This window comes from Oncorhynchus mykiss, chromosome 16 (genome assembly GCF_013265735.2).
Source record: "Oncorhynchus mykiss isolate Arlee chromosome 16, USDA_OmykA_1.1, whole genome shotgun sequence".
NCBI lineage: Eukaryota > Metazoa > Chordata > Actinopteri > Salmoniformes > Salmonidae > Oncorhynchus > Oncorhynchus mykiss.
In genome coordinates, this window is record NC_048580.1 from 1,653,658 (window position 1) to 1,668,610 (window position 14,953).

Consider the following 14,953-nt stretch of genomic DNA (forward strand, 5'->3'; position numbering starts at 1 on the left):
TGGATGGTGACAGAACTAGAGCAGTGTTGGTCAGACCAGGAGACATCCCATCTGAGGTGAAAGGTGACAGAACCAGAGCAGTGTTGGTCAGACCAGGAGACATCCTATCTGTGGTGGAAGGTGACAGAACTAGAGCAGTGTTGGTCAGACCAGGAGACATCCCATCTGTGGTGGAAGGTGACAGAACTAGAGCAGTGTTGGTCAGACCATGAGACATCCCATCTGAGGTGGAAGGTAACAGAACTAGAGCAGTGTTGGTCAGACCATGAGACATCCCATCTGTGGTGGAAGGTGACAGAACTAGAGCAGTGTTTATCAGACCATGAGACATCCCATCTGTGGTGGAAGGTAACAGAACTAGAACAGTGTTGGTCAGACCAGGAGACATCCTATCTGTGGTGGAAGGTAACAGAACTAGAGCAGTGTTGGTCAGACCATGAGACATCCCATCTGAGGTGGAAGGTAACAGAACTAGAGCAGTGTTGGTCAGACCAGGAGACATCCCATCTGTGGTGGAAGGTAACAGAACTAGAGCAGTGTTGGTCAGACCAGGAGACATCCCATCTGTGGTGGAAGGTAACAGAACTAGAGCAGTGTTGGTCAGACCAGGAGACATCCCATCTGTGGTGGAAGGTGGCAGAACTAGAGCAGTGTTGGTCAGACCAGGAGACATCCCGAAAATCGGTATTCTCACAAACAGTTTGACCACTGGTGGTGGAGGAGGTGGTGGTGGAGGAGGTGTGAGGTAGAGGAGGAGGAGGTGTGAGGTGGAGGTGGTGGTGGTGGTGGAGGAGGAGGAGGTGTGTATTAGAGGTCGAACGATTAGGAATTTTCAACGCTGATACCGATTTATTGGAGGACCAAAACATGCCGATAGCGATTAATCTGCTAATTTTTTAAATATATATATATATTTGTATATATATTTGCAATAATGACACTTAACAACAATACTGAATGAACACTTTTTTAAAAACGTAATATAATACACGAATAAAATCAATTTAGTCTCAAATAAATAATTAAACATGTTTTGATTTGGTTTAAATATTGCAAAAACAAGAAGAAAGTAAAAGTGCAGTATGTGCAAAAAAGCTAACGTTTAAGTTCCTTGTTAAAAAGCTAACGTTTAAGTTCCTTGTTAAAAAGCTAACGTTTAAGTTCCTTGTTAAAAAGCTAACGTTTAAGTTCCTTGTTAAAAAGCTAACGTTTAAGTTCCTTGTTAAAAAGCTAACGTTTAAGTTCCTTGTTAAAAAGCTAACGTTTAAGTTCCTTGTTAAAAAGCTAACGTTTAAGTTCCTTGTTAAAAAGCTAACGTTTAAGTTCCTTGTTAAAAAGCTAACGTTTAAGTTCCTTGTTAAAAAGCTAACGTTTAAGTTCCTTGCTCAGAACATGAGAACACATGCTCCTTTTAACATGAGTTTTCATTATTCCCAGTTAAGAAGTTTTAGGCTGTAGTTATTATAGGAATTATAGTACTATTTCTCTCTATACCATTTGTATTTCATATACCTTTGACTATTGGATGTTCTTATGGGCACTTTAGTAATGCCAGCCTAATCTCGGGAGATGATAGGCTTGAAGTCATAAACAGCTCTGTGCTTCAAGCATTGCGAAGAGCTGCTTGCAAATGCAGTAAAGTGCTGTTTGAATGAATGCTTACGAGACTGCTGCTGCCTACCACCGCTCAGTCAGACTGCTCTATCAACTCATAGACTTAGTTATAATATAATAACACACAGAAATATACAAGCCTTTGGTCATAAATATGGTCAAATCCGGAAACTATAATTTCGAAAACAAAAAATGTATTATTTCAGTGAAATACGGAACCGTTCGGTATTTTATCTAACGGGTGGCATCCCTAATTGCTGTTACATTGCACAACCTTCAATGTTTTAAGTTATGTACAATTCTGGCAAATTAATTACGGTCTTTGTCAGGAAGAGTTCGCAACGAGCCAGGTGGCCCAAACTGCTGCATATACCCTGACTCTGCTTGCACAGAACGCAAGAGAAGTGACACAATTTCCCAAGTTAATATTGCCTGCTAACGTGAATTTATTTTAACTAAATATGCAAGTTGAAAAATATATACTTGTGTATTGATTTTAAGAAAGGCGTTGATGTTTATGGTTAGGTACATTGATGCAACGACAGTGCCTTTTTCGCGAATGCTCATATTTGGCGAAGTAGGCTGTGATTCGATGATAAATTAACAGGCACCGCATTGATTGACAGGACAAGCTAGATAAACTAGATAATATCATCAACCATGTGTAGTTAACTAGTGATTATGATTGATTATTTTTTATAAGATACGTTTAATGCCAGCTAGCACCTTACCTTGGCTCCTTGCTGCACTCGCATAACAGGTGGTCAGCCTGCCACGCAGTCTCCTCGTGGAGTAACAGGTAGTCAGCCTGCCACGCAGTCTCCTCGTGGAGTAACAGGTAGTCAGCCTGCCACGCAGTCTCCTCGTGGAGTGCAACGTAATCGGCCATAATCGGCATACAAAAATGCAGATTACCGATTGTTATGAAAACTTGAAATCGGTCATTCCGATTAATCGGTCAACCTCCAGTGTGGGGGTGCTTTGCTGCTGACACTGTCAGTGATTTATTTAGAATTCAGTGCACACTTAACCAGCATGTCTACCACAGTATTCTTCAGTGATATGTCGTCCCATCTGGTTTGAGCTTAGTGGGACTATCATTTGTTTATCAACAGGACTATGACCCAACACACCTCCAGGATTTGTAAAAGCTATTTGACCAATGAAGCCTGCTGACTTAGTGGCTATAATTTTTATATTGTTTATTTATTTCACCTTTATTTAACCAGGTAGGCCAGTTGAGAACACCTTTATTTAACCAGGTAGGCCAGTTGAGAACACCTTTATTTAACCAGGTAGGCCAGTTGAGAACACCTTTATTTAACCAGGTAGGCCAGTTGAGAACAAATTCTCATTTACAACTGCGACCTGGCCAAGATAAAGCAAAGCAGTGCGACAAAAGCAACAACACAGAGTTACACATAAACAAAAGTTCAGTCTGCTGACCCTGTAGACTGTAGATGGCTATAATGAAGCCTGCTGACCCTGTAGACTGTAGATGGCTACAATGAAGCTTGCTGACTCTGTAGACTGTAGATGGCTACAATGAAGCCTGCTGACCCTGTAGACTGTAGATGGGTATAATGAAGCCCGCTGACTCTGTAGACTGTAGATGGCTACAATGAAGCCTGCTGACTCTGTAGATGGCTATAATGAAGCCTGCTGACCCTGTAGACTGTAGATGGCTATAATGAAGCCTGGTGACTCTGTAGATGGCTATAATGAAGCCTGCTGACTCTGTAGACTGTAGATGGCTATAATGAAGCCTGCTGACTCTGTAGATGGCTATAATGAAGCCTGCTGACCCTGTAGACTGTGGATGGCTATAATGAAGCCTGCTGTCTCTAGATTGCTATAATGGATCCTGCTGACCCTGCAGACTGTAGATGGCTATAATGAAGCCTGTAGACTGTAGATGGCTATAATGAAGCCTGCTGACCCTGTAGACTGTAGATGGCTATAATGAAGCCTGTTGACTATAGATGGCTATAATGAAGCCTGTTGACTATAGATGGCTATAATTGATCCTGCTGACCCTGTAGACTGTAGATGGCTGTACTTGAGCCTGCTGAATCTGTTGATGACTATAATGAAGCCTTCTGTCTCTAGATGGCTATAATTGATCCTGCTGACCCTGTAGACTGTAGATGGCTATACTTGAGCCTGCTGAATCTGTTGATGACTATAATGAAGCCTGCTGACTCTGTTGATGACTATAATGAAGCCTGCTGACTCTGTACATGGCTATAATGAAGCCTGCTGACTCTGTACATGGCTATAATGAAGCCTGCTGACTCTGTAGGCTGTAGATGGCTTTAATAAAGCCTGCTGACTCTGTAGGCTGTAGATGGCTTTAATGAAGCCTGCTGACTCTGTAGGCTGTAGATGGCTTTAATGAAGCCTGCTGACTCTGTAGACTGTTGATGGCTATAATAAAGCCTGCTGACTCTGTACATGGCTATCATGAAGCCTGCTGACTCTGTACATGGCTATAATGAAGCCTGCTGACTCTGTAGGCTGTAGATGGCTTTAATGAAGCCTGCTGACTCTGTAGGCTGTAGATGGCTTTAATGAAGCCTGCTGACTCTGTAGACTGTAGATGGCTATAATGAAGCCTTCTAACTCTGTAGACTGTAGATGGCTACAATGAAGCCTGCTGACCCTGTAGACTGTAGATGGCTACAATGAAGCCTGCTGACTCTGTAGACTGTAGATGGCTACAATGAAGCCTGCTGACCCTGTAGACTGTAGATGGCTATAATGAAGCCTGCTGACTCTGTAGACTGTAGATGGCTACAATGAAGCCTGCTGACCCTGTACACTGTAGATGGCTATAATGAAGCCTGCTGACTCTGTAGACTCTAGATGGCTATAATTGATCCTGCTGACCTTCTAGACTGTAGATGGCTACAATGAAGCCTGCTGACCCTGTAGACTGTATAACGGTGTAATGAAGCCTGCTGACTCTGTAGACTGTATGACGGTGTAATGAAGCCTGCTGACCCTGTAGACTGTAGATGGCTACAATGAAGCCTGCTTACTCTGTAGACTGTAGATGGCTATAATGAAGACTGCTGAATCTGTAGATGGCTATAATGAAGCCTGCTGACCCTGTACACTGTAGATGGCTATAATGAAGCCTGCTGTCTCTAGATGGCTATAATTGATCCTGCTGACCCTGTAGACTGTAGATGGCTATAATGAAGCCTGTAGACTGTAGATGGCTACAATGAAGCCTGCTGACTCTGGAGACTGTAGATGGCTATAATGAAGCCTGCTGACCCTGCAGACTGTAGATGGCTGTAATGAAGCCTTCTGACCCTGTATACTGTAGATGGCTGTAATGGAGCCTGCTGACCCTGGAGACTGTAGATGGCTGTAATGAAGCCTGCTGACTCTGTACATGGCTATAATGAAGCCTGCTGACTCTGTACATGGCTATAATGAAGCCTGCTGACTCTGTAGGCTGTAGATGGCTTTAATGAAGCCTGCCGACTCTGTAGACTGTTGATGGCTATAATAAAGCCTGCTGACTCTGTACATGGCTATCATGAAGCCTGGTGACTCTGTAGATGGCTATAATGAAGCCTGCTGACTCTGTAGACTGTAGATGGCTATAATGAAGCCTGCTGACTCTGTAGATGGCAATAATGAAGCCTGCTGACCCTGTAGACTGTGGATGGCTATAATGAAGCCTGCTGTCTCTAGATTGCTATAATTGATCCTGCTGACCCTGTAGACTGTAGATGGCTACAATGAAGCCTGCTGTCTCTAGATTGCTATAATTGATCCTGCTGACCCTGCAGACTGTAGATGGCTATAATGAAGCCTGTAGACTGTAGATGGCTATAATGAAGCCTGCTGACCCTGTAGACTGTAGATGGCTATCATGAAGCCTGTTAACTATAGATGGCTATAATGAAGCCTGTTGATTATAGATGGCTATAATTGATCCTGCTGACCCTGTAGACTGTAGATGGCTATACTTGAGCCTGCTGAATCTGTTGATGACTATAATGAAGCCTTCTGTCTCTAGATGGCTATAATTGATCCTGCTGACCCTGTAGACTGTAGATGGCTATACTTGAGCCTGCTGAATCTGTTGATGACTATAATGAAGCCTGCTGACTCTGTTGATGACTATAATGAAGCCTGCTGACTCTGTACATGGCTATAATGAAGCCTGCTGACTCTGTACATGGCTATAATGAAGCCTGCTGACTCTGTAGGCTGTAGATGGCTTTAATGAAGCCTGCTGACTCTGTAGACTGTTGATGGCTATAATAAAGCCTGCTGACTCTGTACATGGCTATCATGAAGCCTGCTGACTCTGTACATGGCTATAATGAAGCCTGCTGACTCTGTAGGCTGTAAATGGCTTTAATGAAGCCTGCTGACTTTGTAGGCTGTAGATGGCTTTAATGAAGCCTGCTGACTCTGTAGACTGTAGATGGCTATAATGAAGCCTTCTAACTCTGTAGACTGTAGATGGCTACAATGAAGCCTGCTGACCCTGTAGACTGTAGATGGCTACAATGAAGCCTGCTGACTCTGTAGACTGTAGATGGCTACAATGAAGCCTGCTGACCCTGTACACTGTAGATGGCTATATTGAAGCCTGCTGACCCTGTAGCCTGTAGATGGCTATAATGAAGCCTGCTGACTCTGTAGACTGTAGATGGCTACAATGAAGCCTGCTGACTCTGTAGACTGTAGATGGCTACAATGAAGCCTGCTGACCCTGTACACTGTAGATGGCTATAATAAAGCCTGCTGACTCTGTAGACTGTAGATGGCTATAATGAAGCCTGCTAACTCTGTAGACTGTAGATGGCTACAATGAAGCCTGCTGACCCTGTACACTGTAGATGGCTATAATGAAGCCTGCTGACTCTGTAGGCTGTAAATGGCTTTAATGAAGCCTGCTGACTCTGTAGACTCTAGATGGCTATAATTGATCCTGCTGACCCTGTAGACTGTAGATGGCTACAATGAAGCCTGCTGACCATGTAGACTGTAGATGGCTTTAATGAAGCCTGCTGACCCTGGAGACTGTAGATGGCTGTAATGAAGCCTGCTGACTCTGTAGACTGTATGACGGTGTAATGAAGCCTGCTGACCCTGTAGACTGTATAACGCTGTAATGAAGCTTGCTGACTCTGTAGACTGTATAACGGTGTAATGAAGTCTGCTGACTCTGTAGACTGTATGACGGTGTAATGAAGCCTGCTGACTCTGTAGACTGTAGATGGCTACAACGAAGCCTGCTTACTCTGTAGACTGTAGATGGCTATAATGAAGACTGCTGACTCTGTAGATGGCTATAATGAAGCCTGCTGACCCTGTACACTGTAGATGGCTATAATGAAGCCTGCTGTCTCTAGATGGCTATAATTGATCCTGCTGACCCTGTGAACTGTAGATGGCTATAATGAAGCCTGTAGACTGTAGATGGCTACAATGAAGCCTTCTGACCCTGTAGGCTGTAGATGGCTTTAATGAAGCCTGCTGACTCTGGAGACTGTAGATGGCTATAATGAAGCCTGCTGACCCTGCAGACTGTAGATGGCTGTAATGAAGCCTTCTGACCCTGTAGACTGTAGATGGCTATAATGAAGCCTGCTGACTCTGTACATGGCTATCATGAAGCCTGATGACTCTGTACATGGCTATAATGAAGCCTGCTGACTCTGTAGGCTGTAGATGGCTTTAATGAAGCCTGCTGACTCTGTAGGCTGTAGATGGCTTTAATGAAGCCTGCTGACTCTGTAGACTGTAGATGGCTATAATGAAGCCTGCTGTCTCTGTAGACTGTAGATGGCTATAATGAAGCCTGCTGACTCTGTAGACTGTAGATGGCTATAATGAAGCCTGCTGACCATGTAGACTGTAGATGGCTATAATGAAGCCTGCTGACTCTGTAGACTGTAGATGGCTTTAATGAAGCCTGCTGACTCTGTAGACTGTAGATGGCTATAATGATGCCTGCTGACTCTGTAGACTGTAGAAGGCTAAAATGAAGCCTGCTGACCCTGTAGACTGTAGATGGCTACAATGAAGCCTGCTCACTCTGTAGACTGTAGATGGCTACAATGAAGCCTGCTGACTCTGTAGACTGTAGATGGCTACAATGAAGCCTGCTCACTCTGTAGACTGTAGATGGCTACAATGAAGCCTGCTGACTCTGTACATGGCTATAATGAATCCTGCTGACTCTGTAGGCTGTAGATGGCTATAATGAAGCCTGCTGACTCTGTACATGGCTATCATGAAGCCTGCTGACTCTGTACATGGCTTTAATGAAGCCTGCTGACTCTGTAGACTGTAGATGGCTATAATGAAGCCTGCTGACTCTGTGCATGGCTATCATGAAGCCTGATGACTCTGTACATGGCTATAATGAAGCCTGCTGACTCTGTAGGCTGTAGATGGCTTTAATGAAGCCTGCTGACTGTAGGCTGTAGATGGCTTTAATGAAGCCTGCTGACTCTGTAGACTGTAGATGGCTATAATGAAGCCTGCTGTCTCTGTAGACTGTAGATGGCTATAATGAAGCCTGCTGACTCTGTAGACTGTAGATGGCTATAATGAAGCCTGCTGACCATGTAGACTGTAGATGGCTATAATGATGCCTGCTGACTCTGTAGACTGTAGAAGGCTAAAATGAAGCCTGCTGACCCTGTAGACTGTAGATGGCTACAATGAAGCCTGCTCACTCTGTAGACTGTAGATGGCTACAATGAAGCCTGCTGACTCTGTAGACTGTAGATGGCTACAATGAAGCCTGCTCACTCTGTAGAATGTAGATGGCTATAATAAAGCCTGCTGACCCTGTAGACTGTAGATGGCTATAATGAAGCCTGCTAACTCTGTAGGCTGTAGATTGCTTTAATTGATCCTGCTGACCCTGTAGACTGTAGATGGCTATAATGAAGCCTGCTGTCTCTAGATGGCTATAATTTATCCTGCTGACCTTGTACACTGTAGATGGCTATAATGAAGCCTGTTGACTGTAGATGGCTATAATGAAGCCTGCTGACTCTGTAGACTGTATGACGGTGTAATGAAGCCTGCTGACTCTGTCGACTGTATAACGGTGCAATGAAGCCTGCTGACCCTGTAGACTGTATAACGGTGTAATGAAGCCTGCTGACTCTGTAGACTGTATTACGGTGTAATGAAGCCTGCTGACTCTGTAGACTGTAGATGGCTGTAATGAAGCCTGCTGACCCTGTATACTGTATAACGGTGTAATGAAGCCTGCTGACTCTGTAGACCGTATAACGGTGTAATGAAGCCTGCTGACTCTGTAGACTGTAGATGGCTGTAATGAAGCCTGCTAACCCTGTAGAATGTATAACAGTGTAATGAAGCCTGCTGACTCTGTAGACTGTATAACGGTGTAATGAAGCCTGCTGACTGTAGACTGTATAACGGTGTAATGAAGCCTGCTGACTCTGTAGACTGTATAACGGTGTAATGAAGCCTGCTGACTCTGTAGACTGTAGATGGCTGTAATGAAGCCTGCTGACCCTGTAGACTGTATAACGGTGTAATGAAGCCTGCTGACCCTGTAGACTGTAGACTGTATAACGGTGTAATGAAGCCTGCTGACTCTGTAGACTGTAAAACGGTGTAATGAAGCCTGCTGACTCTGTAGACTGTATAACGGTGTAATTAATCCTGCTGACTCTGTAGACTGTATAACAGTGTAATGAAGCCTGCTGACCCTGTAGACTGTAGACTGTATAACGGTGTAATGAAGCCTGCTGACTCTGTAGACTGTATAACGGTGTAATGAAGCCTGCTGACTCTGTAGACTGTAAAACGGTGTAATGAAGCCTGCTGACTCTGTAGACTGTATAACGGTGTAATGAAGCCTGCTGACTCTGTAGACTGTAGACTGTATAACGGTGTAATGAAGCCTGCTGACCCTGTAGACTGTAGACTGTATAACGGTGTAATGAAGCCTGCTGACTCTGTAGACTGTATAACGGTGTAATGAAGCCTGCTGACTCTGTAGACTGTATAACGGTGTAATGAAGCCTGCTGACTCTGTAGACTGTATGACGGTGTAATGAAGCCTGCTGACTCTGTAGACTGTATAACGGTGTAATGAAGCCTGCTGACTCTGTCGACTGTATAACGGTGTAATGAAGCCTGCTGACTCTGTCGACTGTATAACGGTGTAATGAAGCCTGCTGACCCTGTAGACTGTATAACGGTGTAATGAAGCCTGCTGACTCTGTAGACTGTATAACGGTGTAATGAAGCCTGCTGACTCTGTAGACTGTAGACTGTATAACGGTGTCATGGATGAAGAGAAGGAGCACGTAGGGATACATGGCTGTGTCTGGGGATTCCTACGGTGGCTGTTTTCACTTTCTTTTGACCTTCTCCGAGTCCTCGCTCGTTGCCCCGAGTCCTCGCTCGTTGCCCCGAGTCCTCGCTAGTTGCCCCGAGTCCTCGCTCCTTGACCCTAGTCCTCGCTCGTTGCTCAGAGTCCTCGCTCGTTGCCCCGAGTCCTCGCTCGTTGCCCGAGTCCTCGATCGTTGCCCCCGAGTCCTCAATCGTTGCCCGAGTCCTCGCTCGTTGCCCCGAGACCTCGCTCGTTGCCCCGAGTCCTCGCTCGTTGACCCGAGTCCTTGCTCGTTGCCCCGAGTCCTCGCTCGTTGTCCCGAGTCCTCGCTCGTTGACCCTAGTCCTCGCTCGTTGCTCAGAGTCCTCGCTCGTTGACCCGAGTCCTCGCTCGTTGCTCAGAGTCCTCGCTCGTTGCCCCGAGTCCTCGCTCGTTGACCCGAGTCCTCGCTCGTTGACCCGAGTCCCTACTATTATCCTTGATTTGTGTTAAACTGTTGTTTATCATTGACATGTCCGTCATTTATCAGATACTATTATCCAGAGTCACATCTCAGTTATAGTATGAACATCAATAAAGTAGCCATCAGCTGTTAGTAATAAAAGACAAATGAGAATGTACGTTTCTTGGTGTTAAGATAGTCTTCATATATCTGTGGTATTATTCACTCACTGCTCTGAACTCATTTGAATCTCTTGTTCGTCTTCACCAATCTGTGTGGCATTATTGACTCCCTTCCACTCCGTGTCCCCTCCCTCCCCCTCTCTCTCTCTTCAGACTCCGGAGGAGCCGCCCTACCTGACAGTGGGCACTGATGTCAGCGCCAAGTACAGAGGTGCTTTCTGTGAGGCCAAGATTAAGACTGCCAAGAGACTGGTCAAGGCCAAGGTAATACACTGTTAATGGCCTAGTGGTAGTGCTGTTGGTAATACAATATAATGATCTATTAAACTGTTGATGAGGTTGTAGCTGTTTAACCAGGGAACTAGTTAATGGTAGGTAATTGGTTAGTAACTTGGTCTAGTTTAGACCAGGATGAAACAAACTGTGTGTGATTGATAAAAGGTGCCGGTCAATGAGAGATTAGCCCTGTCAGAGATTCTCATCCCTTACGGTGCCGGTCAATGAGAGATTAGCCCTGTAAGAGGTTCTCATCCCTTACGGTGCTGGTCAATGAGAGATTAGCCCTGTCAGAGGTTCCCATCCCTTACGGTGCCGGTCAATGAGAGATTAGCCCTGTAAGAGGTTCTCATCCCTTACGGTGCCGGTCAATGAGAGATTAGCCCTGTCAGAGGTTCTCATCCCTTCTTACGGTGCCGGTCAATGAGAGATTAGCCCTGTCAGAGGTTCTCATCCCTTACGGTGCCGGTCAATGAGAGATTAGCCCTGTCAGAGGTTCCCATCCCTTACGGTGCCGGTCAATGAGAGATTAGCCCTGTCAGAGGTTCTCATCCCTTCTTACGGTGCCGGTCAATGAGAGATTAGCCCTGTCAGAGGTTCTCATCCTTTACGGTGCCGGTCAATGAGAGATTAGCCCTGTCAGAGGTTCTCATCCCTTACGGTGCCGTCTACTGTCGTCTCTCTCTCTTACGGTGCCGTCACCTCCGTCTACTGTCGTCTCTCTCTCCCTTACGGTGCCGTCACCTCCGTCTACTGTCGTCTCTCTCTCCTTACGGTGCCGTCACCTCCGTCTACTGTCGTCTCTCTCTCCCTTACGGTGCGTCTACTGTCGTCTCTCTCTCTTACGGTGCCGTCACCTCCGTCTACTGTCGTCTCTCTCTCCCTTACGGTGCGTCTACTGTCGTCTCTCTCTCTTACGGTGCCGTCACCTCCGTCTACTGCCGCCTCTCTCTCCCTTACGGTGCCGTCACCTCCGTCTACTGTCGTCTCTCTCTCTTACGGTGCCGTCACCTCCGTCTACTGTCGTCTCTCTCTCCCTTACGGTGCCGTCACCTCCGTCTACTGTCGTCTCTCTCCCTTACGGTGCCGTCACCTCCGTCTACTGTCGTCTCTCTCTCCCTTACGGTGCCGTCACCTCCGTCTACTGCCGCCTCTCTCTCCCTTACGGTGCCATCACCTCCGTCTACTGTCGTCTCTCTCTCCCTTACGGTGCCGTCACCTCCGTCTACTGTCGTCTCTCTCTCCCTTACGGTGCCGTCACCTCCGTCTACTGTCGTCTCTCTCCCTTACGGTGCCGTCACCTCCGTCTACTGTCGTCTCTCTCTCCCTTACGGTGCCGTCACCTCCGTCTACTGTCGTCTCTCTCTCCTTACGGTGCCGTCACCTCCGTCTACTGTCGTCTCTCTCTCCCTTACGGTGCCGTCACCTCCGTCTACTGTCGTCTCTCTCCCTTACGGTGCCGTCACCTCCGTCTACTGTCGTCTCTCTCTCCCTTACGGTGCCGTCACCTCCGTCTACTGTCGTCTCTCTCTCCTTACGGTGCCGTCACCTCCGTCTACTGTCGTCTCTCTCTCCTTACGGTGCCGTCACCTCCGTCTACTGTCGTCTCTCTCTCCTTACGGTGCCGTCACCTCCGTCTACTGTCGTCTCTCTCTCCTTACGGTGCCGTCACCTCCGTCTACTGTCGTCTCTCTCCCTTACGGTGCCGTCACCTCCGTCTACTGTCGTCTCTCTCTCCCTTACGGTGCCGTCACCTCCGTCTACTGTCATCTCTCTCTTACGGTGCCGTCACCTCCGTCTACTGTCGTCTCTCTCTCTTACGGTGCCGTCACCTCCGTCTACTGTCGTCTCTCTCTCTCTCTTACGGTGCCGTCACCTCCGTCTACTGTCGTCTCTCTCTCCCTTACGGTGCCGTCACCTCCGTCTACTGTCGTCTCTCTCTCCTTACGGTGCCGTCTACCTTCGTCTCTCTCTCTCTTACGGTGCCGTCACCTCCGTCTACTGTCGTCTCTCTCCCTTACGGTGCCGTCACCTCCGTCTACTGTCGTCTCTCTCTCCCTTACGGTGCCGTCACCTCCGTCTACTGTCGTCTCTCTCTCCTTACGGTGCCGTCACCTCCGTCTACTGTCGTCTCTCTCTCCCTTACGGTGCCGTCACCTCCGTCTACTGTCGTCTCTCTCCCTTACGGTGCCGTCACCTCCGTCTACTGTCGTCTCTCTCTCCCTTACGGTGCCGTCACCTCCGTCTACTGTCGTCTCTCTCTCCCTTACGGTGCCGTCACCTCCGTCTACTGTCGTCTCTCTCCCTTACAGTGCCGTCACCTCCGTCTACTGCCGCCTCTCTCTCCCTTACGGTGCCGTCACCTCCGTCTACTGTCGTCTCTCTCTCCTTACGGTGCCGTCACCTCCGTCTACTGTCGTCTCTCTCTCCTTACGGTGCCGTCACCTCCGTCTACTGTCGTCTCTCTCCCTTACGGTGCCGTCACCTCCGTCTACTGTCGTCTCTCTCTCCCTTACGGTGCCGTCACCTCCGTCTACTGTCGTCTCTCTCTTACGGTGCCGTCACCTCCGTCTACTGTCGTCTCTCTCTCTTACGGTGCCGTCACCTCCGTCTACTGTCGTCTCTCTCTCTCTCTTACGGTGCCGTCACCTCCGTCTACTGTCGTCTCTCTCTCTCTCTTACGGTGCCGTCACCTCCGTCTACTGTCGTCTCTCTCCCTTTCTGAGCACTGATGGAGGGATTGTGCATTCCTGGTGTGACTCGGGCAGATGTTGTTGCCATCTTGTACCTGTCCTGCAGGTGTGATGTTCGGATGTACCGATCCTGTGCAGGTGTTACACGTGGTCTGCCACTGCGAGGACGATCAGCTGTCTGTCCAGTCTCCCTGTAGCGCTGTCTTAGGCGTCTTACAGTACGAACATTGCAGTTATTGCCCTGGCCACATCTGCAGTCCTCATGCCTCCTTGCAGCATGTCTAAGGCACGTTCACGCAGATGAGCAGGGACCCTGGGCATCTTTCTTTTGGTGTTTTTTTTCAGAGTCTGTAGAAAGACCTCTTTAGTTTCCTACGTTTTCATAACTGTGACCTTAATTGCCTACCGTCTGTTAGCTGTTAGTGTCTTAACAACCGTTCCACAGGTGCATGTTCATTAATTGTTTATGGTTCATTGCATGGAAAACAGTGTTTAACTTCTTGTTGCACGGTAGCATCCCACCTGGCCAACATCCGGTGAAATTGCAGAGCGCGAAATTCAAAAAATCCAAAATCTAATATTTTACATTCTTGAAAATATATGTGTTATACATCAAAATAAAGCTTAACTTCTTGTTAATCCAGCCGCTGTGTCATATTTCAAAAAGGCTTTATGGTGAAAGCAGACCATGCGATTATCTGAGGACAGCGCCCCGCATACAAACACATGAAAATCATATTTCAACCAGGCAGGTGTTCCACAAGTCAGAAATAGCGATATAATTAATGCCTTACCTTTGAAGATCTTCTTCTGTTGGCACTCCAAAAGGTCCCAGAAACATCACAAATGGTCCTTTTGTTCGATAATGTCCTTCTTTATGTCCCAAAAATGTCAATTTATTTGGCGCGTTTGATTCAGAAATACACCGGTTTCAACTCGCCCAACATGCCTACAAAGTATCTAATAAGTTACCTATAAACTTGGTCCAAACATTTCAAACAATGTTCTTAATTCAACCTTAATTCAACCTCATGTACCCCAGGATTTAAGACGAACAAAATATAACCATTGTAAAATATACTGTGTCCGTAAAACGTATATAGTGTGTATAAGCTGGAAGTAGAAGCCTAAGTGTTATTGTCCATTAGTTTTCTCCAGTTAGGGGGCTAGGGAAAATAATAAAGGAACATATATTTAAAAAATATCTATATGCAGTACCAGTCAAAGGTTTGGACACACCTACTCATTCCAGGGTTTTTCTTAATTTTTTACTATTTTCAACAATGTAGAATTTCTTTCCTTCTTAATGCATTTGAGCCAGTCAGTTGTGTTGTGACTAGATAGGGTTGTATACAGAAGATAGCCCTATTTGGTAAAAGACCAAGTC

At 46.6% G+C, this 14,953-nt stretch overlaps 1 protein-coding gene across 7 annotated transcripts in view; it reads left to right on the forward strand.

Moving 5' to 3' along the window:
- Nucleotides 1-14,953, forward strand: part of arid4b (AT-rich interaction domain 4B) — a 214,190-nt gene that overhangs the window by 41,914 nt on the left and 157,323 nt on the right. For all 7 annotated transcript variants that reach the window (XM_036945928.1, XM_036945930.1, XM_036945933.1 and 4 more), the window contains one exon: nt 10,751-10,861. In XM_036945928.1, the coding sequence (XP_036801823.1) occupies nt 10,751-10,861 (111 nt within the window). The remainder of the gene's footprint in view (nt 1-10,750; nt 10,862-14,953) is intronic.